General features: G+C 39.6%; 1 protein-coding gene across 1 annotated transcript in view; it reads left to right on the top strand.

The window, feature by feature from the left end:
* MLIP (muscular LMNA interacting protein) overlaps nt 1-25,474 on the top strand; it is a 56,551-nt gene that overhangs the window by 1,718 nt on the left and 29,359 nt on the right. Inside the window, exons 3-6 of the mRNA XM_088530544.1 lie at nt 4,576-4,734; nt 6,789-7,127; nt 12,693-14,318; nt 19,014-19,085. Of these exons, the coding sequence (XP_088386670.1) occupies nt 4,576-4,734; nt 6,789-7,127; nt 12,693-14,318; nt 19,014-19,085 (2,196 nt within the window). The remainder of the gene's footprint in view (nt 1-4,575; nt 4,735-6,788; nt 7,128-12,692; nt 14,319-19,013; nt 19,086-25,474) is intronic.

The raw sequence follows: 25,474 nt of genomic DNA on the forward strand, positions 1-25,474 counted from the left end.
ATGAACTACTGGGGGTAAACTATTAATCTGGTGCAGAGAGAACAAGTCACTTGGAGGCAGCTGGACTCCCAGTGTGAGGAGTGCGTTTACCTGTTTTTAAACCCTGCCTTGCATCCCCTCTTGGAGAGGGGCAGTTGGCTTTGCTGAAAGCTCTGTGACAGTGAAAGTGACCCCAATTTCTGGCCTTTCAGATCTGAGCAGCATCTTGTTTTTTGGATAAGAGCTCCCGTACCAGGTGATGGTGGCATGACGGGCCATGACTGGTTGTTTCTTGTTGTGGAAAACACAGGCTTGGATCACAGGGGCACTTCAAATCTGTGCTGAGGGATGGCAGAAAAGTTTATACCTGGGGAAATCAGAGACTGTCAGTGCAGTCTAAACTCAGTGCAGTCTAAAAATGCTGAAGAGTTTATGCTAGCAATGAGCTCGCTGTAAGCCATATCTTGGAGAGAGACCTCTGTAGCCCAGCACATCTTCACCAAAGTCTCTGATGTATTCCACACATCATCTCCAACCTGGCGTTATTTATAGTACCCCTCATATCTGCACCATTCAAATTAGTATCGAGCCTCTGAGGTGGGGTACAGGAGCAGACACCTTGCAATACAAGAGCAGAGGCCTTGCACAGTTCAGGTGGGCTAAAGAAGCTGTCTGTTAGGGCAGGACCACCTCACACTCTTGGGGGCGAGTGCTGTGGTGTGCTGTACTGAATCCCACAGGCATTCAACCGCTTAGAGACCAGAGGACGTGTGCTGGTGAGTACTGCCATAAACCTGAGGTTCCTTGTTAGCATTGTATCCCAAGACTTGATTTGGTAATTAGATCTGCTTACTGAAAAAGGTGGGTTTGGGGAAAAGAAAATAAGGAAAATTGTCATACACATTTACCAGACTGTGCTCAGAGAGGGCTTTGAATAGGAGAGCAGCAGTCTGGGACTCCTGTGGGGCTGAATTCACAAGCAGCTCTTATAGCAGAATCATCATTTCAGGTTAATCTTAGATTTCTCCCTGCATAATTGAGGTGGATTTATCTTGCAAAGTACTAGGAGCCTGAGATCACTTGCACCTTGCTGCTACTTGGCTGAGGATGCTAAGCAGGCTGCAGTCCTTTGGGTGGCCAGAAGAATATCACCGTGTTGTACAAGCATATACTGTGTATACCTATGTGAGTGTGTGTGGGGTGTTGCTGCAGAGTTGTTTTTAGCTTGCAAGATGTTGCTTCCTAGGAGCAACATCTTCTGGGGAGACTAGAGCAACGAAGGGCTTTAAGGACCTTGGTGGTACCGAAAACATATATCCATGTCCCCTTAGGACCTGCTGTTGTACAAGCCTGTAGTCAAGCTGAACTTAATTAAGTTAATTAAATGTGACAGTCAGGATATTTTACTCCCCCACTGCAGAGGAGGAAATTAAAGGTTATATTTGCTTACTTTACACCATGCTTACTTGCATCTGTGCAGGCTACTTTGAAAGAGCAATTATGGTTATATGAAGTGTGCTGTGCTGAAGAGCTAATTGAAATGATTCTTGAAAAGAAGAATTTCACTGCACGAACTCTTGCAATTCAAATAACAGATTGCAATTTTATACTATATTTCATGGTCTCTTTCTAGAAGTTTATACATATTAATTTCCAAAAGAATATTTTTCTGTGTGAGTTTTAGTGTGTTCTGCTAACACACTAAGAGGAAGTGGCTAAAGAAAAAAGGCTAAAGGAAAGAGGCTAAAAGTGATCTATTCAAGATGGTACAATGTGTATGTAACTGAACTAGGCGAGCAGCTTGGGAAACTTGGGAAACATCCTGGATCACAGCTGTCAGTGGGAATTTTGGCACAAACTGCAGCAGATCTGTAATTTCATCCTGGACTTTTGGAATGGATTTAACTTTTGCACTGAAGTTTCAGAGCTAGAAGGCTGATGTTCAGATGATAATCTGTGGCTGTTTGCAGGAGGTTTGAGATAATCCAGAGTTCATATTATGATATATATTATATTAAAGTAATCAGCTAATCGGTATGATGTTGCTATAAATAGCCGTGCTGTAATAAGTCAGGAGATGAAAATATGCTGAAGACTCTTACACTTCATTAGCTGATATTATGTGTGTAATGGACTGGCCTCATTCTGGGTCTGTTGTGTGGCTCATGTTGGCTTTGAAGCTGGTAAGGAGGCTGAGAGGAGGGTGGCAGGGCAGAATGGGCTTTGGGGGCTGCCCTTGCTGCCTCTGCGTGAGGATTTAGCTGTGCTCTGCGTGTCGGCACTATGTTTAGCCCGCAGGAATTGCAGGCATGTGAACCTGAGCCCTGATCAGAACCACACGTCAGTCAGCACATTTCCATGTCATGATTCATGCACTTATTATTTTGCTGTTATTTATGCACGTATTCCCTTTTTGGTCCTTTAGGTAAGTGAATAAATAGCCTCAAAAGGAAGCACTTTGTATCCCACTAGTGAGTTTTTTTCAGGGCGTTATTTTATTAGTGAAATTACTTGCATTAGCAAATCAGTGGAAGAAGCAGTAATGCGAACCAGCAGATTCAATTTCATGTGAACAATCTGTATTCCAGAAGGAAATCCATGCTAGAACCTCAGCTTCAATGGTCAAACAGCCAGTATGCTGAATGCATAAAGACGGAGCAAATTAAGTAAAAGCAGTCATTTGTCTTCATAAAGTACCCGAGACAATAAACGTGCTTTACAAGTAAGGAGTTCAGATGCCACGGTAATAAAAATAACACTTAGCGTAATTTTATTAGCTACCTTTAGGCCAATCGTAAATTGAAGGCATGAATTATGCAACAAACCTGTTTGTAAATTGATGGCATAGAAAGTCATGGAAGTCATCTAGAATAAGTTCCTCCTGTTGAAACGCAAGCAGCATTTCATGCAGAAGTTTATATCCCCCTAATGGATATTCACATATTATTTATATTAATTCCTTTAATTGATAGCCTTCAAAGAAATAAATAAGCTGAAAGGATAAAATTAAAGTCAAGCAGTTATTTCATAAAGCAGAACATATAATATAGAACAGGAGTCATTAATATTAACTTGAATAGACATACAGATTATATTTTCTAACTATAGCAAAACCATTGATTGAAGTGAATTACAACAGCAGGGAATCTCTGGCATTGTGTCCTTCTACTGTTGTTTCTTGATTCAGAGAAAGAGGAAAAATTTCAAGGTCTTGCATAAATACTTTGCTGTAATTTAAGGATATTTCTGTACTATTTACACATATATGTCAGCATAGCTGTTAATGAGCATAATTAAAATCTGTAAGTACATCCTCATCATTTCTTTCAGCTCTTCAAGGGCGTAAGTATCAGCCTGTTTTAGCTTGGAACCAATTCTGATGACTGTTTCTATGATGTGTTTAGGGCAAATGCAGTAAGGAATTCTTCATTGTGCTCTCTCATTTTTTCCACTAAAGCAATAAAATTAGGCATTTTAGACTCTGGGAGGAGTGATCTACCATCAGTCAAATCAATGGAGTTCTGTTGTAACACAGTAATTGAATCTTAGAAGTTCTTGGAACAGAAATTAACAGTTACAGACTCAGCTGATGAAACAAGGAAAAATGGTAAAAAAGCAGTACTTTTGACTCCGAAAGAGGATTTTATACTTCAATCAGCAGTGAGAAAATCAGTGGGTCTGGTTCAGTAGTCTGAGGTGGGCTGTGGTGTGCCTTACTTTGTCCAACCCTTCACAGTTCCTTTCCCTCACAACTGGCAAAACACCTCAAAAGGTTTTCTTTTCCACTGACTTATTTTTCCAGGCTGATATCTTCTATGAAGGGGGTAGAAGGGATTGGAGCATGCTGTAAATGTTGACTGAATGTCCAGATGAAGACACCTTCTCTTGGTCTCTCTTCTACTCTGGGTATTCACTGTCCTAAGGGGAAGGTAGGGTGAGGAAGAAGAAATGAGAAGACAGACACTTACATAGCTGGTTTATGGTGGCTGAACAGCCTAAAGAAAACAGAGGGAAATCTTTTCCTTGAAGCAGAATATCATCCAGATATTGCTCAGAACTACTTGTGTTTACATAACAAGGCATGAACAAGTTTCCTGGTTAAATGTTCTTCCAATTTGTTATAAGTTGTTAAGCAAAATGCTTAATGTATTTGTATTTGTACAATGTAATACTACATTATTTCCAAACACAGCAGTAATGGTAAACTCCATGTTGGTCTCCTAAAGTTCAGTTAAACAATGATAAAAGCAGAATGAAATACACAGAATTTGATTCTCTCTCTGATCAGGTAGATGGAAAAAATACCAAATTACCCAATAAATTTTCTCCTGTCCTCTGTACCATGCTACTAGAATATATGCAGTATTGATGAATGTGATCAGGAATGAGAAATATAGGTATTTTGGTCTAAGTAAAAAAGATCTTATGTTTTGTATAAAATATATATTGATCTGATGCAAAACCTGTTGACTTGTTAAGTTAATAATAGACTCATAGGTTATGTAGATGAACTCATTAATAAAAAGCTGTATGTTATTTCATATTTTAAAAGTCTTTACCCATACAAAAAAGTTTAATTAATTGTACATTTTATAGATCTCTTCCCATGAATCTGGAACCAAGCCATTGACCTTCACGTTTGTTCCATCCATTGGACAACTTCCAACCCATTTTGAAGTTGTAGATGTCTCCAAGTTCCTTGTGAGACTCCCAGAGGACCCAAAGGATTTGAGCTGTCAAGAAACTACATATAAGGTAGAATTTTACTTATATATATTTTCTTTACTTGTGTTTATTTTGCCACTCTCTGAAAAGATATGGAAAAATCTGTCCTAAGCATCCTTGAGCTCATGCTCTTTACCTTGAACTAATTTTTGACTCGTGCTTGATTTTAAATCCCGTGTGTACCAGAGATGCAGAAACATTGCCCAAGGGAGGGCTGATACCTGCTTAACACTTTGCCTTCAAAAGAGGTTATATTGGAGGTGAAGCAAACACTACCCCCTTCCAATAGTGTCCTTTGTCAGTCATGCAGTACCATATTCTTGGCAGAGAGGGGGGATGCTTTCCTCATCTCTCCAGGTGCAAAGTCTTGTGAGGGGAGCACTATCCCACGGGAATCCATCACGACTTGGTCTGGTCACTGGATCCTGCTTTCATTAAATGCTAGCACTGTGGCTGTCAGCTAATCCTTTTCATAACTGTGTAGTGATACATCAGTCAAAGGGAAAGACTGTTTTTTTGTTCTGGAAAGCTTGTCCCAATTACTTCCTGTGACAGTGAAACCCAAGACCAACAGAACCACATCACTGGTTCTCCTGCCTTTAGCCAGCTCACGGTGTTTGCTACGCCTCCATTCTTGCTTGTCTCACACCACATGACATGTTATCTCCTATTTTATTCCATGCTATTTAAAAGGAAACTAGAGCCCTCAGGTTAATTTTAATGTGTATGGTGCTCTTCTGCTCTTGTATGAGAGCTCCTTGCCTGGCACATAGCTGGGGCTGCACTTCTTGTTGCACTCCCACACAAACGGAGCTGCCCAAGAGCTTGTAGACACTGAATCTCAATATGTTTCAGCACTTCCAGAGGCCAATCTTGCTAAAAAGGGTTTAAGTCTGGGCAGAAAGCAGACATGTTTGAATAGGCATACACTGAAATATTATCCTCGGGATGAAAGCATTCATCAATTACATTACAGCTGCTCCGTACTGGCTTTGCTTTAAGCAGTGTCCCAGGTAAAACAAAGATATTACTGACATTTGTCTTACAATTTTTGTTTTAGCATGTGTCTGGATAGAGGAAACTTTCTGAACGGGCAGTGCAATACTGAGACTTTCACAGCACGTTTTGCTCTCTTTATTTAAACTGTCTAGAGCCTGGACAATATTTCAAAAAACAAACAAATGAAAAAAAAAAACAAAAATAAAACGTCATCAACAACAAAAACACCCCCACAACAGCTAATGCAAATAACACCCTCCAAAACCCACCCTTGGAGTATTTACCTTTATGTATTTTTTTTTTAAATGGAACAAAGTTTCAGGAATCCCTGGACTGTCAATGGTAATTTGTCCTTATGATATGTTCTTCAAGCAGGATTCAAATAAGAGCCCCATCTACAGGATTTCTTTTGCAGTACACAACATTTCTTTTCCTTAGCTCGATTCCTCCTTCAAGAGAAATATTATTTGCCCTGGCATGTTCAGTATCAAATGATTTGTGATGCCTAGTTTGCACTGTTCCTGCCCTTATTCCAAGTGTACTTGTGAAGTTCCATGCTGGTGAGGGAAAGCACAAAAATAAGTAGAACAACCATGGTTTGTGCTGCAGTGCTTGCTTTTAAGCATACAGTAACACTCTCTGACCTCAGATTCTTTGTCTGCCCTTTGCAGAGAATTCCCTGGCTCCCAGGCCTTTGTTTCTTCATTAATATGTATAGATTTTGCCCCAGATTTTTCCATCAGACTCCTCTGAGGAGTATTGTCTGCCTCCGTGGATTCCACAGTGCGGGTTCCTTCTCATCGTGTCTGGTGTAGTCGGGTCTGACAGCTCCTTCAGCTTGATTGCACCCCTCTTTCAGCTCCAGCACCAGATTTGGGCTGTGATTTAGCTCCAAGCCTCCTGCTGCTGCAGCAGACAGAGGATACCTCTGAAACAAACCCAGAGCATTGGCATCCCAGGAGAGACAGAGGGCCTAGAAGAGGCCTTCTGTGCTGTTGGTGTCAGCCACCTCTGCAAGGCAAAATTACTCCTCAGTTCATGAGAAATGCAGCTGATTTAGATTTCTGTCTTTACATCTTTTGCAGTCAAACACAGCCTCTGATGTGCCAGCCTTGAAGAGCGGAGCCAGGCAAGACAGTGCCCACAGGATTCTCCAGCCCCCAAGCTTCAACTCAAACAAAGCAGAAATGCAGGAGAATGACCTTTTTAAGGCTGAGTTTATCCTGATTACAGACTCTGGAGAGGAAGATGAAGTATCCGCTGCCTCACACAGCACTCAGCAGGCTCCCAACGGCTACGGGCCTGTCAGTGCCCAGCTGCTGGCTCCGTCCCACGTGTCTGCTGGTGGCGAGGCCAGAAGAGCTCCTGGTGATCTGCACAGCTCAAGTGCTTGCCAGAGCACTGCCCAGAACCACAGACAGCAGGTAACCTATTCCTTGAACTCCACAGCTAACCTTTCCTCACCAAAGTTCTCAGGGTATGGGCACTGAGTCACTTTCTGAAGCAACTTTGATATATATATTTTTTTTAATTACCATTTTCATTAGTCAGTTCTTTAGTACAGAATAGAATAGTCCCTGCCCTTATGGCTTATGACATCTATAGTTCTGATGTATAGATGGAAGAGGTAATGCAGATCTATTTTTCTTTCTTTCCTTTTTGAGCAGCTCATCATGACAGAAAGTTAATCAGATGGTGTTAGATTCCTCGCTAGAATAAATTGGCCCAGGTCATTGAAATCAATGGAGCCTAGAGATCAGCTGAATTATCAGCTTCCCACGCCTACATTTTTCTCAGCACCAGGTGCAGCTCTTTACACTGAAGAAAGAGGTGGAAAATCCTATTATTTTAACTGCTAGTTAGGACTGATTTTGTACAAGTGTAAAGGACTAACGAAGATGAAATATCTATTTTATGTTGATCTATATTGGACACACAACCTCAGATTTATTGAAATTTCAAATCCCCAGAGGAGACAATTCAAAAAGCAGTCTTAGAAATGTGTCATTTGGAAGACGTATGAATCTGATTACTTGTATAAAAAGCTAATGTCTCACATTTTGGAGAGGGCATTGATACCCTTTCCTTGGGGTGCATATGTGATCAAAAAAAAAAAAAACCTAAGCAAAATAGAAGCATCTTTCTCACATGGAGCAGACTAGGGCATTTTCTTTGACCGCAGTGGAGTTTCCCTGGAGCTGAAAATGCAATCCTACAATGATATTTTAAGGAAAAACAAAGAACATTTACTTTGTCTCTGAAAATGAATATGACTTCCTGTCTTGTGCTCAAATACTTATGTTACTCAGTGTCTTTATCAAATTCACAGTGTCAGTTTTGATTCAGGAGACCCTGAATGAGAAAGGTGCTCTGTTCCCAGCTTAATAGAATTATGAAATATTCATATCTTCTTTCAAACTCCCAGCAAAGTCAGTAAGAACTTAGTAAAGGGAAATATAACTGTTTCAGAGAAGCAGCCTTTGAAAGAGTAATTGTCTCAGGGAAATACAAATTCTGCAGCTTTCAAGATGTAGGGTGATTTTTTGAACGATACTGTAACAATTTGGTGGATTTCTTTTTAGGACTATATAGAAAAAATAAATATATGTCATATCTTTCTTAAGTTTTTGATGACTTGACAGGTAAACAGAGATTTTCTTGGTTATGTAACAGAAAATACAGATGCAATGGCACTGAACAAGGGATTAAAATCTGAATTTAGTAATGATTCATCTGCAAGTGAAGTGAAGTAGCATACAATATAGCTGATGTATCTTTCACCTTTATTCATAAGTCACAAATCCTTAGGACTTCCTCGGTCTTTATTTTCTAAATATCTTCAGGCAAGGACATTTTTATGCTCGTCATCGATGTTCTTATTCGATGTTTTCTCAGTCATTACTTTTTCTGAATTACTCTTTATGGAAATACCAGTATATTTCTTTGTCCGGTGCCTGTCATCTGGTTTGACTTTTCCAGATAAATCAGTCAAACATCTACAAACTACTGCAGATCCCAGTAATTTTGTAAAACATAGACAATTATGGATGGCATCTATAATAGCTGGGTCTCCACTCAGTCTGATTTACAGTGCTATGCCCAGATATTTTATGATGATGTTTATGAGTTCCCCAATCTGCAGCACTTTGTCTCTCTGGCTCTCAGTTTGCAGGTTCATGTAGTGAAAATACTTTATTTTTTCCTTTCTATAATCAAATTCTACTGAGATCAAAGCATGGATAACAGGCACCAGGACAGACTTCTTCAAGTCACATCCTCTCCAGCACATATTTTTCCCTTCTGGGCATCTACTTTTGCTAGTTTTATGCCCTTTTCTTGTTTCACCAGTCCATTCCGTGTTTTATCAGCCCATCTCATGAGCATTGCTGGTATAAATAGCCCTTTCTTCTGTGTCCTTCCATGTCTGTGAGATGGCTCTTTACACCTGTGGCTCGGGAATGGGTGTACAAAGAAGAAAAGAAGGAATTTGAAAAATAAGAGTCTTTTAAAAAGCCTAGTGCTTTTTGTAAATGTAAAGAAGGTAGCTAAAAAGACATGGAATAGTATGTATGTATTGTGTGATGGGTAGAGAATGTTAAGATGGATGAGCAGGGATGAAGAGGAGGTAGAGTTGCACCTTGTGTTAGAATTCCATGACAGTGTGGAGTTCAAGCTAGAGGCAGGACATGTTTCCATTGAAACTCTCTGGGTCAAGATCAGAGGGAGAAGTAACACTGGGGACATTATAGACTGCCTGGCTAAGAGGAGGAAAAAGGGACAAAAGAGGAAGTTCAGGGAAAGTGTGGCTCCTTTGTTTTGGAGGGGGTAAGAAACCTATTGATCGATAATACTGAAAAGGCTGAAGTTACTCAATTTTTTTTTTTTTTTTTTGTGTGTGTGACAATCTTCACAGCCAAAGCTCGTTTCCAGCCCTCCTCATGTATCAGTCTGGAGCAGAGAGGGGCAACTAGCAGTGGGAGAGAAACAGATTAGGTGACATTTAGAGAAGCCGGCTGTACTCAGATTCACAGGACTGGATGGGCTTCATCCAAGGGTGCAGAGAATGTCAGCCAATAGGTTTGAGAGCCTCTGTGAATGAGAGGAGAGGGGCACTGAGAGATGGTTGAGCAGAACTCATGCAGTTCAGCAATGAGAAGTATAAAGCTCTGCACCTGGACACACAAAAAAAAACAAGCATCTGTACAGGCTGGGAAGTCACAGGCTGTGCAACAGCCTAGCTAAAAGGAACTTGGGAAGGCTGGAGGTGAACAGAAATGTGTTGTCACCACAAATGAAGTAAACTGCTATCTGTGGAGAGTTGTGATTGGCGGATCAAGGGAAGATCCCATCTACTCATCATGGATGAAGCCCCATCTGTAATACTGTGCCAGGTCTGCCCTTCTCTCTCCCAGTTCAAAGAACTATTGGGAATCCAGCATAAAGCTACCAAGATGCCCAGGGACATCTGTGAGTTGAGGCTGAGGGAGCTGGGCTTGTTTGTTCTGGCAAAGAGATAGCTAAAGAGGTACTTAGCCTGCAATATCTTGAAGGAAGGAGAGATGGCAGAGCCAAAATCTCTTCCATGGTAGCAGACAGAAGTGGTCATGAACTGAGGCCTGGGAAGTCCTGTCTGGCTATAAGGAAAGCTTCCTCGGTAAGTGTCAGAGCAGCATGGATTTTTTTCTTGTAGGTGACCTCCCTGGCTGCCCCAAGGGATGGGGGGGACCGCGATCCTTAGGGGCTTCTGAGGCTTGGCTAGACGTGGCCATGCCCTGTTGGTATCAGTGACAGTGCTGCTCTGAGTAGGAGGCTGGGCTAGATGAGCTTAGAAGTCATTTCATGCCAGTATTGCTATTGTAGTTAACATTGCAAAACAGTGGCAAAATCTTTTTAGAAGGCTTGAATAACAGCTCGTTTATTTCAGCACATAAATGTTCAATGGTATTTAAATTAGAATAAGACTACAGAAAAATGTTTCTCATGCTTCCAGGAGCATAGTTATCATCTGCTACCATGAAATTTTTCCTAGCTGCTATTAAATCTTTCTTATTAAGTTTTATCCAATTATAAGTACATTCACCTTCTGTCCTTTCATTCTGGAAATCGATATTCATTCTCATTTTCTTTTAATCCATTGCCTTTGTAAGGGAAATTTATCTACTCCATTTTCATATGCAGGGATTTCCTCCTCCAATTTTGTTTTGGTAGTTGATGAGCTTCCAGAACTCAGTATTAAATTCAGCAGACTGCTCCAATTTATCAGAAATATTACCTTCCTCCTTTTTAACTTGTTCAATAACTTTATATTTCATAACATACTTAATAATGTTTTTCCAGAGTGGTTAAATATTAGACAATTACTTTCAAATAATTTCCAGTATTTCTCCTTATTCTTTATGAGTTTTTTTTTTTTTTCAACAGCCGTCATAATTTCTCAGTCCAGGAGAATATATATTATGATAGTACCACATATATTTATACAATCTTAATACTCACCTTGTGTATATTCACTGGCTTAACACTTTAAATTTAAGACTCCTTATCAGAGATACAGATTAAGGAAGACTGGCTTTTATTCCAGTAAGTGATGGCAATCCCTTAGCCTTTTTGATGGTGTCTTATAAAAACATCTCTTCAGTTTACAAGGGCTGCAATGTGTATGGCATCATTCAGCAGGAAGAACTCACTCTTTGTAAGCTACAAGGGTTAACAGGTTTCTGCTGTGCATATTTAGGGTTTCCTGAAGCCTTTGGGTTTCTTTTAGCCCTTAAAAACCTGCATGTCTTGTTGTCATGGCTTCTTCCAGCGTTTGAGAATATAAATACATTTAGTACTTATTTTTGTATTGTGACATGCTGATATCAAGTTATAACAATTCTTCACTCTGCTGAAGCAGATGCTTATGTTTAAAAATCAGGATTTATAACTTCATCCAAAGCCATATGCAAGTCATGTATGTGGAAACTGGATGGTATGATTTCGTTTTACAGAGTGGCATCATCTTTTCAGGGTGTTGAATAACAGATACTTTTCTATTCACATGAAGTTTGTAGGGAATAGAATCAATTTCCCTGCTTTCAAATTGCTCAGTCAAAAGCTGGTAATAATTTGTAGCCTCTCATTTTTACAGTTCAACTTAGCACACTATTTCACATTGATATACTTTATTCAAATTGTGTATTCCCTAGTTTTTAACCTCGGTATTATAATAACTTGGAATATTTTGAGATAATTGCTTTCTTCAAAAGCATAAAATTGTGCAAGGGTTGATAATATACTTGCATACTATAATTAGTTTTCCCAAATCCTAATTAGAGCAGACATAAGAAAAAAAGGCACTTATGAAAGAGATAATTACTGTTTTATTATTGTATTGTAAGACTGTGGGGAAGGGGACAAGGGCTCTTATGTGCCTGTAAACTGTCGAAAGCTTCGCTCTATGAATGATGAGAAGCAAACTGCATTTTCTGATTTAAGTTGTTTCTGAGAAAATTTTTCATTCTGATATCACAGTGCTGCAAAATGTGTTGTTTACTGAATAAGAAAATGAGTACTTGACTTGAATCTCCTTTACAGAAGGGCTACTTTCTGCTGAAAGTAGATAGGGTAGAGTGTGATGGGATGATAGTACATAACTAAAGCTATGTTTACACAGTGTAAGTGGTATCAGAGTTCTGGACACTAATGGCATGGCTGCCTTGGTTTTACTGAAAATAAAAAATACAGCAGCCTTGAACCTTGCTCCTATCATCAAAACAAAGATCTCATAAAAATAATGTGACACGTAACTTTGCTGTGCTCTCTGAACTCCCTTGAGAGAGTTATCCATCAGGCTGTGTCACTTAGTTTAAGACAGCCTTGTGCTTTTAACACACAGAACAATACTAATGAAAACTTTACATGCACGATCACAGAAGTGAGGTGTGGGATGCTTAACAGTTCCACAGAGTCCATCTATGCTAACATTTTTGTTTTTCTTTTTTCTCTAGTTAATTTCTACTCTTTCTACCTCTGATCATCTTTCCTCTAAAACGCCTGCTCTCCACTTAATTTCTCCAACTAATCTGAAAGTAGCGTGTGGTGACATGGTTAACCTGAATCAAGCCTCTTCACTGGAAGACTCCCATAAGAGCTGGCAGTCACCACCTGGGTCTTCTAAACAAGATTCATCTCTCTACTCTCAGTCTACTTTCCACAGCCCACCTTCTTCCATGTCTAATATATCCTCCTCTGCATCAAACAGTTGTTACTCCAGTTCTTGGTTATATAATAACCTACAAACATCAAGTCTCCCTACCTCTGCTTGTATTTATGAAACAAGGGAATTCACCAAATCCTCTGTTCCAGTAAAAAGTCCAAGTCCCTCCTCAGGTCTTCCACGTTCAGCTGAAATTCAAGCATCACCTGCTCAGCCTTTATCCCCACAATCTTCCAAAAGATTGAATGCTTTGAGCCCCATCCCTGTACATATAATAACATGTTCATTATCCCCTAGCCCTAAACCTTTGTCCCCACCCTCTCTTTATGGTTCCTCTTCAACCATAGCTAGTGTGAACGAGTCATACACACAAATGTCATCTAGAGGAAATCCAGTAAAGTCAGGAACTAAACCCCCTCTGCCAACCAGACTGACTCTCTTAACAGCTATTTTGAGGTCAGGCTCTTCTCAGCAGAGACCTCTCTCCCCTGCTTCCTGCCCTACATTTTCTCCTGGATCCCTTGGTTCTTCAACACTCGCAATAGATCAGAAGTTCAAAACAACTCCACCAACCCCAAAGAAATACGCCTTGAGTCCTTCTACTGAGCCTGGTTCTCCAAGCAGGGAGGAGAGCTGGCTTTCAGGATTCACTCGCCATGTGTCCTTATCCTCCCAGCCTCATGCCACTCCTCAGGCTAGGTCACCATCCCCGAAAAAACACCTTTCCCACAGAACGCTTTCTCCAGACTCATTAAGTCCTCTGTCATCCCCTATCGTTTCCCACAGAAAATCAGCTGCATCTCCACATTTACAGCCTATGCTGTCTGGCTCTGCTGTACCTCCTCGTGCCCTGACACACTCATCTCCCTCTCATCCAGAAGAGTTGCTTTATCCCCTCTCCACATCACAAGGACCTCAGAGGTCACAAAGGGTGCACACTTACTCACCCATCTTTACCTGCCAGTCATATCCTCTGCTTGTTTCTCCTAGTCAGAGTGGCATGGTCTCGCCCAGTCTGGAGAAGCACTCATCTCTCTCCCCAAGTGTTTCAACTTCGACTTCCAGATCTAAATCAAATTCATCCCACAGGTCTAATCAGGAGCTGAGTCCCTCATCTCCTACCCCTTCAAATATCTTCAACCAGTTGTCTCCCTCACGGCCTGATACGACTTTACCTATTCCCCAGAATTATAGTATTCATTCCCAGCCACTGCAACTTAATTCCTCATCAAGATGCACAAATTATAGGTCTAATTCCTACTCTCCAAGACCTAAGCAGTCTGCCACTTCACCAGTACTAAACTGCAGGTCTCCTGTCTCAGACAAGTCACCATGCACACTGCTATCAAGACCCAGAGAGCTGACCTCACCACAATCTTTTTCCCTGCCTTCTGACCATGAAAACATCAGACCCAAGGTACTCTTAGTGCATGCTTATTTTCTAATAGTGCTTTGTCCCCATAGGAAATAACGACACCCATATTGCACAATGATAGAAAAATGAATGAGCTGGGTAAAAGTGTTAAAAAAAGAACCGTTGCTATCTTGATAGTGAAGACTTTAAATGCTACTATACCAAGTTGCTAGCAACACATTCTGCATTATGGAGAAGAAACTGTAGGGATGATCTAGCATAAAAATAAAATGCATAGTAGATCAGTGGAAGGAGATATTAGTGTAGATGGATTTGTGTGGGACTTTAAATGCATTTCATGCACTTTTTTATTTTTGAAGCTCACCTAATACAGCAGTGTGCTAAAAAGAAAACCATAAAACATTTTCTGTACTCCCCAAGCTAATGTAAATCCATATGCATTTCCACTGGAAATAGTGAAAATATGGTGATTTTTTAGGAGCAGGGTTGAGTTAGAAGCAGCTTAAGCTGCCTGCTATGATATCAGCTCCTGTTGTGGCCGTGCCCGTTCTCTTCAGCGCGGTCCCCTGCCCTGGAGGTGGCTTGAACGGGATCTCCCATCAGTTCTTCCTCTCCTGCCAAGCTCAGCCTCACCAGGTGCTCTGCTTTGCATCCCCAGCTTTTGCAGCCCCTAGTCTTGTGTCCTGCTGCAGGAGGTGGTTGAGGCATTGTTGGCCATGCTCTGAGCTGTCGGCCACCCTGCTCCGGCCACCTGGCTGCCCCCCTTCCGCCTGCTCCTACACTATCTTGGCAGCCAAGTACTGACTTGCTTCAGTGCTGTTGTCATGTTGGGCTAGAGAGAGAGCAAAAAACCAACCCAAAGCACAAGCTTCCACTGACATGAACTACTGTAAATATGAAAGTCTCACACTTGGCAAATGAGCCACACTCCAGCTGCTTGTCATCCATGAGGAACAGGGGAGAGTCCAGCCGGGTGAGAATAAGCAATGATGGCAACTGCTGCAGGAGGGCCTGGGCTCCAACTATGTTTTAAATGCAAAGATAAAATTTAAGAATGTACAGGGGAAGGAAAGAGAAGCAGGTAAAAATACGCAGTAGATAGGTCCCTGTGAAAGCAAAAGGAACTGCTGTGCATGAAGAAGGGCATGGTGGCAGAAGATAGCTGAGCTGCAGAAGCCTTCCAGCCTCTTCTGTCTTGCCTTTGCTTCCTTTACATTTCCTCATGCTGATATCTGAGCTCTCCTCTGGCAGAAAGGGGGTACTACCCGGCACAGAAAGCCTATCATAGCTCATTGATTTATTTGGTAACAGCACAACTGCATAGCCTGGTCTGCCAGATCAAGTTGTGTCAGATGTGTTCCTAACAGCTTGGTCATGGTAGAAGGGACTTGAACTGCTTGCAAAATGTTAATTGAAAATGAGAGGCTTAAATCAGCACAAAGCAGCAATTGTCACAAAGGGTTCTTTAAAATAAAATAAAAAACCCAAAGGGAACCATTGTACCACGCACAGCTGCACCGTGTCGCTACACCCTGTCAGTATTACTTAATGAAATAAAAAGAGAAATGAAATTGTAGAAATTCCAAGAAAAAAAAAAGGCTCTGAGACAAAATTGTGAGGCATGACTGGGCCTGCAGTGTGCAAAGCAGTTACATTTTCTGCCACAGTCAATGCATGGTGCACTGCCAGACTCCGGTGAAGGAAGGTGCGAGTTGCTCGAGCTCCAGCTGTGACACATCACACACACACATCAACTGCCTACATTTATATTTGCAGAGCCACCCTTTCTGTCCTCTCTCCTGTCAATTTTCCTACTAGTTATGCTCCAAAGATGATACAGTGACACTCAAAACCACCCTACTATCCCTATAAGATTGGGAGAACACCCTTTATTTTAATAGATCCCAATGGTTAGTCTGGTGCAATTTTTAATTATATGGCCAAATCTGACTCTGCTGGGCATATAAAAGATCTGAAACCTTTAAATCAAACGCAGCCAGGATATTCGGTGCAGAATAGACCCCTTTTGGTTTTAAAATATGAGGCTGTGAGATTAACATCATGCATTCAACACTCCCCTTTCCTTCTGCTCTCCTTTATTTGCATGCATAGTTTATGAAAGAGTGCAACAGACTTCTGTTTTGCTCATTTGTTAATGTTACCAGACTCTCTGCTTACTCTGCAATCATGAATCTCACTATATTTCTAGATGAAGAGCCAGTTGCTCCGTCAGATGGCTGTTGATGCATGACAAAATCTTTATGTGTACGTTGTCGCCAAGTGAACGTCAGGGGAAAAGTGTAACATTTAAAAGTGCTTGACTTTTACATGTGTAATTTTGCAACCTTACTGTTGCTTCAGCTACTGTTGAGACAAAATTCAGAAGGCACCTATTAAATCAGAATCTTTCAAACTACAGTTTTGACATTGAATGTACATTTCAGCATTCACATAAATTGTTTCCTTAGCACAATGTCAAAGCAACTACGTTTTCACATGGCTTGCAGAAAGGATTCTTTCATGGAGAGCTTTTATATATGGATGTCTATGCCTATGCCAGTTCATGGAAAACAAAGTATAGCCTATGAACTTATTCAAGTATTTGCATCCGTGTATGTATATAAATGCATATACTTTCAGATGCTTTATATTTTAGGACATTTATGTTTACCAGCGTTGTACTTTTTAAAAATGGGATGTCATTCCTATATGTTCTTTGATTTTTCCTATTACATTTAGCACAGGAGTGCATACAGAGCTGCTCAAACCAGATTGCGAACAAACTAATTGTAGCAACAGCTCAGCACAGCTGCTAAACCTACCACAAAGCAGGAAAGATTAGTCATGAGGATCTCGACACCGCCATGGTTAGTCGCTGCTTTTAAGCCTTTACAGGTCTGTGTCTGGCACTCTGTAGCAATGCCCTGTGGGTGTCATTAGTGCTCATTTGAGCACAGCATATAGGACATTTTTGCAACAGCTCTCCAGGTTGATATTTGCCCCAGATTTAGCTATGGAATTGCTTGCTGCTGTTTATGCCATAGTGCAGGTCAGCAGACATGACTGTTTGTGGCCATTTAAAAATGCTGCTGTATTCCTAGGAACCAAATTATTAAGTATATTTAGGCATTGAAGAATGCATGGGTGATTGGCTCCTGGGTCCTGAAAAAATTTGCAGAGTGCTTTAACTTTATATGCTGCATACCTGCTATTAAAGAATAGTGTCAATGGCTAAATAAGTAATGTCTGGTTATTATGGATAGAATAATTATTATGGACAGAATTGCAGGTTGAATTTTATTAGTTGACTATACTTATGTGCCAGTATTTAGGCTGCTGAAAGAGGTGAGAGGAATACAATTTCCATTAACTGTATATGCTCTAGTGGTTCCAAAAGTCAGTGCCAATCCACAAAGACAGTATGAACAATTTTTAATGGGTCCGATCTCCTGCTATTTGCAATAGTCAATATTTTTCAATTGATTGCCATGTGAATGTAACCAGACTCGGGTTAATAAATACCAAAGTAAAGAAAATTAAATTAGTTATGCTAATCATTTAAAGTATGGCAACATAATGTGTCAAGAAATGAATTCCTATAGAAGAGTTATTTAATTAATTATTTTCCATTAATCTTAAACATCTTGATTTTGATAACTGCACATTGCTTGCAGGTTCTACAGTACATGGAAGTACTAAGGCAAATTGGAGCAGAATACTAACCCTTATATTTTAATAGTTTAATATGTCTTAGTTTAGTTCATAAACCAGTATGATTAACATTAAAGTAGTCCAAGACCAAAGCTTTTCACTGGAATATTGCTGAAAAGGGAAAGTGTGTTGCAAATATATATTTTAATGTTTACAAGAGAAAGTTTTCCAGTAGTCATGTGATTAAGAGTCTTTGCTCTTGGACTCTTGCAAGTATAGAAATATCTCAATGTTCACTTAAACTGAATATATAACCTATGATTGTAAAGAAGAAGAGATAAGTATGATTTCTAAGAGTTAGAAATCACCGGGCAAATTAACATAGTCTGAAATATAAATTCTTTAAAATGAATAATTTTTAAACTTGATCTCAGAATTTTTGCTTCCCAAAACATACACTTGATATGGTGTAGCTTGTCAGCTCGGACACCTATAAAAGCTTCTATAGCTGTCTTGAAACATTTCTAGGGTAGATTTACTTATTCACAAGGTAAAAGGCAGTACCATATGAGTTAAATTATCTTTCCACTAATGTAAGTAATTCAGAAAATAAAGATCCTAATCACTCTCACTAAACTAGCCACAGAAAAGCCTCCGACTTCAGCAGCCCAGACACACCTGGTACAGCAGTAGTTTAAGATGCAGATATTGCCATAAGTAGCTTTCTGTTATCATTTCAAGTCATGACTGCACTTAGGAAAACCCTATAGCCTGTCCTGATTTTCCTTCAAGGATAGTAGTAGAAAGCAGTCCAAATCACTGGAAAAAAACATAAATGGGTACAAAGATTTCACTTCATTCCTAAACACAAAAGTTGTATGTTACAGGCCTTTAAATTCTGAACAGAAACACTAGGCTGAAATAACCTTTCCAAGTAATCAGTAAGCATTGTATCATTGCAAGGTGCTTGTGAGACAATTACAATCATCTTTCATTCTATCATACCCTCCCCTTTCTTCTCTCTCTCCTTCTGCCTCTACTGTCCTTTTTTACTTCTTTTCCTGCTTTCTGGTTTACCCCTTTTAGCAGTACAAGATCAAGACAAGCTACAAGGCATTTGCAGCAATACCTACAAACACATTACTAATGGAACAGAAGGTTAGTGTTTGCTCGGAGACATGGAAATTGCATTACGTATTTGAAAGTGTTCGACTTCTTTATGCACATATTCCAACGCTTCTGTCGGGGATATTGCGGAATACAAACTCTGTGAACTAACTGCTCAGGATTCAAACAATTTTTTAGGGTCAAGCATTTTTACTGAAGGTCAAAGTCTTCACTAATATGAATTTCTGTTTTAAAGTTTCAGGAAAATTCTCTCCTAAATGAACTGTCATTTATGGTAATATCATGGGAGACTGGGATAATTCTGGTGTATAACCCCTTTCCTACTCTCTCTCATCTTGAAGACGATGGATTAATCTGTTGATTCGCACTGACAGCTAATTAGACCACTCCTAAACTAATCCAATTGAGTTAGTTGATTTATCTTTATAGAATGGCTCTTAAAGGAAGCGTTAGGGCATCAAGGGCACACACGAGCTCCATTGTATTAAGCTTTAATATCCAAGTATTCTGTTCAGGCATCAAGGGAGAGAACTGGGAAGGAACTCATGTCATACTGTAGCTCAATGAAAGTAGTTGAGGTGCAGACATTTTGTGCAAACATTGGATCAAAGAGAGAATGAGAGAGAGAGAGAGATTCCAGATGAATGGCTTCAACTACATAAATAATGATTTATTACCACGTAATTTTGGGATAAAGGCTATTCAGAGAAGAAGTTTTAACTACCTTTCTTTTAGTAAGGAAGACAGTTCTGCAATGCACAGATATTACTGAATTGCATGGTTAGGAATAGTATTGTGTTATGCAGCTGAACTGGAAATGCACGTTCTCAGAAGTCAGTGCTTTCCTACTGCTTAAGTGGAAGAAATGGTTTCTAATTGTTTCTCAGGACCAGCGGCATGAATTAATATAGTGACATTAATTCGACTTGTATTGAGAAAAGATCAGAATTCTGGTGTGCAAGGTCAGGATGACAATTCTTTTGGAGTATGAATTAAATAACATAATAGAAAACTGACATTGATACCAACCAAAATATTATTTATCCAATTTTGTTAAGCCATAATAAACTGTGGTATTTTTTTCAGTTGTATTACCTTTAATAAAGAGACTTCAATTCTTCCTTAAAGCCAGCATAAATGGACACGTGTCTGTTATGCGTAGAGTAGAAATTGTGAATCTCCCTTGAGAAATATCATGAGTCAATAAATGAGTGTAACCTATTTGTTCATGTACTATCAGAAAGAATTTAGGCTATGCTCACTGATTAGGAAATTCTGTCCTGGAAATATGTCCTTGAAAAGATTCAATAGTTTTTGTGGGTGAAGGGGATCTTGAAGTGTAGCTAAAAGGCCAATTTTGACTAACTATGGTCTCAGGCCACAGAAGGATAAGATTACTATAATGAACACTTCAGCCCTGAAGGCAACAGGATCCACTGCTAGAAGAGGAATAGGGAAAATTTTAATCAAGGAATTAAGCAAAAAAAAAAAAAAAATAACAGAGAGGATTAATTAAGCATTGCAATTTTTTTTTAAAGACCAAAATGAGCTCTTCATCACAAACCTTGAAAAATCAAGACAGAACACTTTTCTGCCACTTCAGACAGTAATTCCAGGTTCTGTGGTTTATAAAAAAGGTCAAACTAGGTGATCATTATGGAGCCTTCTGGGCTTGGTATTGTTGAATCAATGAGTCATCCCTCCACTGGCATTCACTCTTTAGTGTCTTATATAGTTATATGTGTGTGTATACATATATATATATATGTAAAATGACAAACTAATTTAAATTTCCAGTCCTAATGAGGTATTATTTCCTTTTTCAAAAGTAATATATGTATCATCTAGGCAATGTATCTATCAAATGCCTGTAGAAATATCTTTCACACAAAATGGATTATGATGAAGTATCTATGATTTCATGGAACTGAGATAAATTCCTAACTGTAAGTAGACGGTCCCTTAACCAACTCCTGCTTTGTCTTCAGAATTATGTCATTTTTAAGGTGTAACCTCAAAACTGCACTGTGTGCTTTGCGGGGGTTAGAATCATAGAATGCTCAAGGTTGGACGGGACCTCTAGAGGTCATCTAGTCCAACCCCCCTGCACACGCAGGGTCACCTAGAGCACGTGGCACGGGACTGCATCGAAGCGGGTTTTGAAGATCTCCAGAGAAGGAGACTCCACAACCTCTCTGGGCAGCCTGTTCCAGGGCTCTGTCACCCTCACTGTTAAGAAATTTTTCCTTAAGTTCCTGTGGAACTTTTGATGCTTCAGGTTCTGGCCATTTCCTCTAGTTCCACCACTGAAAAGAGGCCAGCACCATCCTCCTCACTGCCTCCCTTGAGGTACTTATAAACACTGATCAGATCCCCTCTCAGCCTTCTCTTCTCCAGGCTGAACAGGCCCAGCTCCCTCAGCCTCTCCTCGTAGGGCAGATGTTCCAGGCCCCTGATCATCCTTGTGGCCCTGCGCTGGCCTCTCTCCAGCAGCTCCACATCGCTCTTGTACTGTGGGGCCCAGAACTGGACACAATACTCCAGATGCGGCCTCACCAGGGCTGAGTAGAGGGGCAGGATCACCTCCCTCAACCTGCTGGAGACACTCTTCTTAATGCACCCCAGGATCTCATTGGCCTTCTTGGCCAATTACAAATTACAAATAGGAAAGTACAAATAAAGTTACAAATAGAAAAGTATTTTCTGAACAGTTAGTGTGAGGCCTGTGAGGGACAACGAGGTTTTGCTGCCCTTATCCAGATATAAGTCCCACCTGCCTTCTCGTATAGATGTTAAGGAAATCTGGGCATGTAGTGGGGGGGAATTGGTGGCCTGCTCAAAGCTCACCCAGTCTAGACCGTGGTAAAACCAGGATGATGCTGTGAGCTACATGATACACCTGACTTAAAGGCTGGACTTGCCCTGGGCGTACCAAGGCTCCTGAAAGCATTAGGTATAAATAGCTATGGGTGGAAGAGTTAAATGAAAGCACTGTTGGCTCATCTGGCTTGTATTTATTAACTAAGAACAAGTAGATTACTGTGATTTCAGATTTATATAAAACGAAGAAAAAAAGAAATCTTTCTTAAAGAAGAAATATATTACATCTTTGATTTTGTTTCTCTGTGGCTGTACTTTATCTTTTCTCTTGTCAAATTACCATTTGGCTAACTTCAAGAAAGTCTAAAACAGTCTTGCCAGATGACTTTACATTTCCATAGAAGCTTCAAATATCTAGGAAATGCATCTCATTCTCTAAACAGAAGACTGGCTGCCAGTTTTGTATTTCTCTCATCAAAATTGCAGAGGATCTGAAATGCATTTTCCTCCTTATGCTGGAGAAAAATTGCTGAACAAACGTGGCAGTGATCACTGCGTTGGACGCCCAGCTTCAAGTTCCTGTCTTGAGGGAGTTTTTTTCTATTGTATTACTAAATACCCTCTGGTATAGGTCAAGTCAAGCACAGATGAAGTCCCTCCTTGAAACCAAATAACAGGAACTTGGACACCAGATTTGCCCCATCTCACATAACATGGGGCACTGCTGTACTGTTGTCTATTATCAAGTATGTCAAGTTGATCCTGGACTTGGAACCATTTCTGACAACATTTTGTAAAGAATATTTTGATACAAGTAGATTGATTTCTTCCTCACAGTCCTTCCACAGTTACTTCTGTGTGCATGTGATTTTCTTGCATGATTATTGCATATTGGTTTCTTGAGAGCAAAGTCTAGTAGTAAGAAAGAAAGGCAATCATTTGTGGAGTCCTGGATGACTTTAGTTGTACGTAGTTCATCTGTAACAATCACAGAGCTTGCCAATGTAGGCGCAAATTCTGAGCTCCGACTTTCTTATAAAAGTGTAGTAGCCTTTAATATTAATTAGTTCATAAGAGGAAAAGTGGTCAGACTTTTTCAGTAGAATGTTTAAGGAATGTTTAAGTAATGTTTAAGGAATAGTTAAGGGAATTGATGGTAACTGAAGTCCACAGAAGGAATTTTTTCATGTGCTGAGGGCTTGGGAAAAGATTTTGATGGGAAAAATATGCAGGAAAAATAAGTCAGAAAGACTTCCTATGCTTTGTTCACTAAGGGGTTTTGGTGAGTCACACAGAAAGAAGGAAGCTGTGGCAGATCCAACTTTTATTATTATTTTTCCTGTGATGGACATGTTTCCCTGGTGGATGGAAAGCTCATTCTTTTCCACATTTTGTCAAAACCTTTCATTATTTTACCAATATATTGGAGACTTTGTTCAGATCTTTTACCAGTCATACCTCTAACCTGATAGAGCTTTAGTGATCAAATAGCTTGCGGGAAGAAGGAACAGGCATTGTGGTCATCACCGATGTCAATGGCGTGGATGCATTACACTCCCAAATTTACCTTTTGCAAGGATAAAATTAATAGTTCAACAAGTGTCCATTTCATCTGCACTTTTAAATTCTCTTGTAAATACATTTTTATTTTCTAAATGACACTATTATTTTAAATTGTGGTCTAACTATTTTTTTTCATACACAATCAAAAAAACTGAATCTCTAAACAGGAATGTTCTGCTTTTGGTATTATTAGACCATCAGCAGAAGGAGCAAAGTCCTGTTGATAGCATAATCAGTAGCATGGCCAATAACACTAATACTCTAAATTTATCATAACATTAGAGGTCCCTTCCAACCTCAACCATTCTGTGATTCTGTGACTCTGTGACTGTTGTGTGATAAGTCCAACAATGAGTTCAGAAATACCAGTAGTACTTTTCCTAATATCATATTTTTCTCTATGTGGAACTGTAAAAAGGATGCACTGGTGGAAAAATATTGAATTGTGTTTTAAAGCTACCAACATGTAGCTGTTCCAACAGAACCATTTCTTGTAGAGACAATATTTATGCCTGAAATCTAATTCTTTCTATTTCTTCTCTTTATTTGGAGGACTCATACTGTTCACATAGAAAATAAGAGATAAAACACAGTGAAAGAAACCAGATGGATCTCTCTTTTGAATCTCTCTCAAAGTTTCTAAAAAGGAAAAGAACACTGAAAATTTTTCTTGAATGGCCACTGTACCACGGTAGTGTTTCAGAGGAATTGCTGAACTCAGATCCTTGTTGCTGCATTTACCTGAGTTCTTCTGTAAATTTAGGCTCCAAAAGATATTTGGGATCCCAATTTCTACTGAAAGCAATGGATATATGCTTAAATTATCCAGGCTCCAGAAAGTTGTAGTTCTTAACACTGAGTTCTTAACACTGTATGTGGCTATAACTCTTATAGAAAGACTACTTAGTGGCTTTTGGGCAACTGTTTCTATCTTCATGTGTGTTCAACCTTTGCCATTGTTTTGGTGAAGCAAACATAAAGAGAAATAAATATTTTTTCTCAATTTATTTATTATACTCATTACCCTATTGATTTTTTCTTTTTTCTTTTTTTTTTTTGAAAAGCTTAGCGAATTCTCCATCTGAATGTGTGACATTTACACATGCTTAAAATTTCTTAGCAAAATAGTTTCTTTGTTCTCATTCACAGTCAGATTTATTGTCTCATATAAGAATCGTGGCCCTAATAAGAACTTGAATGACTCTTTCACTTCTTTTCACATTTTACAATGCCATTTTATGTTTTCAGGAGGATTTTATTCAGTCTTAACTGGAGACAAAATACCCAAGTGTAGCATTGAGCCCTCCATAATATCCTCTTCTACAGATCCATCCACTGACCTGTGAATTTTGCTAGATAGCAAAAATGAGAGAGACAAGATGAGGAAGAAATTAATAATCTCTTCATCTTCTGTCTCAGGGGAAGATAAAATTGATTTATGCATGTGGAAATGATTTTAAGCCCCTAGGGCTGCAGGTTTCTCTAGAGCTGGAGGGGAGGGAAGAAATGCATTTGGGAAGAAACTACCTCTTCATTTTTTTCTGCCTGCACTCTCTGATATAAGACACGATGTTCCATAAACATGTTTCTGTGATGGCAGAATTTTTTGTGGGTAGTATTAAAAATAGTAACAAAGGTAAACTATGACTGCCTTTTCAGTTATGAATACCTAGAGGTACACTGTCAAGAGCTAGTCAAGAAAAGGAGAAAAATAACTGCACTCAGTAAAATTACATTCAAAAAAATTACTTCGTTGCATGCTTATTTTGCTTTTGTTAAGGATTCTGCAATTTTCTTTTCAGCTCTGTGTATACCTTCTGTGATTGGCAGTCTTGATACGCACCACGCTGAGATCAGTTTGCTGCCACAGAATACCCGCATGCCTGAAAAAGCAGAGTGTTCTTGGATTTACAGGAACGCTTTTTTTGTTGTTGTTGTTCCTATTATCATTTATTATTGCATATAACTAATAAAATGAAACCTCAGAAAACCATGATGTGTTAGGCAAAAAAGGCAGGGGCCTTGCCAATCCCTCC

This window comes from Tinamus guttatus, unplaced genomic scaffold (genome assembly GCF_059628265.1).
Source record: "Tinamus guttatus ecotype Peru unplaced genomic scaffold, ASM5962826v1 Tinamus_guttatus_pri_ptg000383l, whole genome shotgun sequence".
Lineage (NCBI taxonomy): Eukaryota > Metazoa > Chordata > Aves > Tinamiformes > Tinamidae > Tinamus > Tinamus guttatus.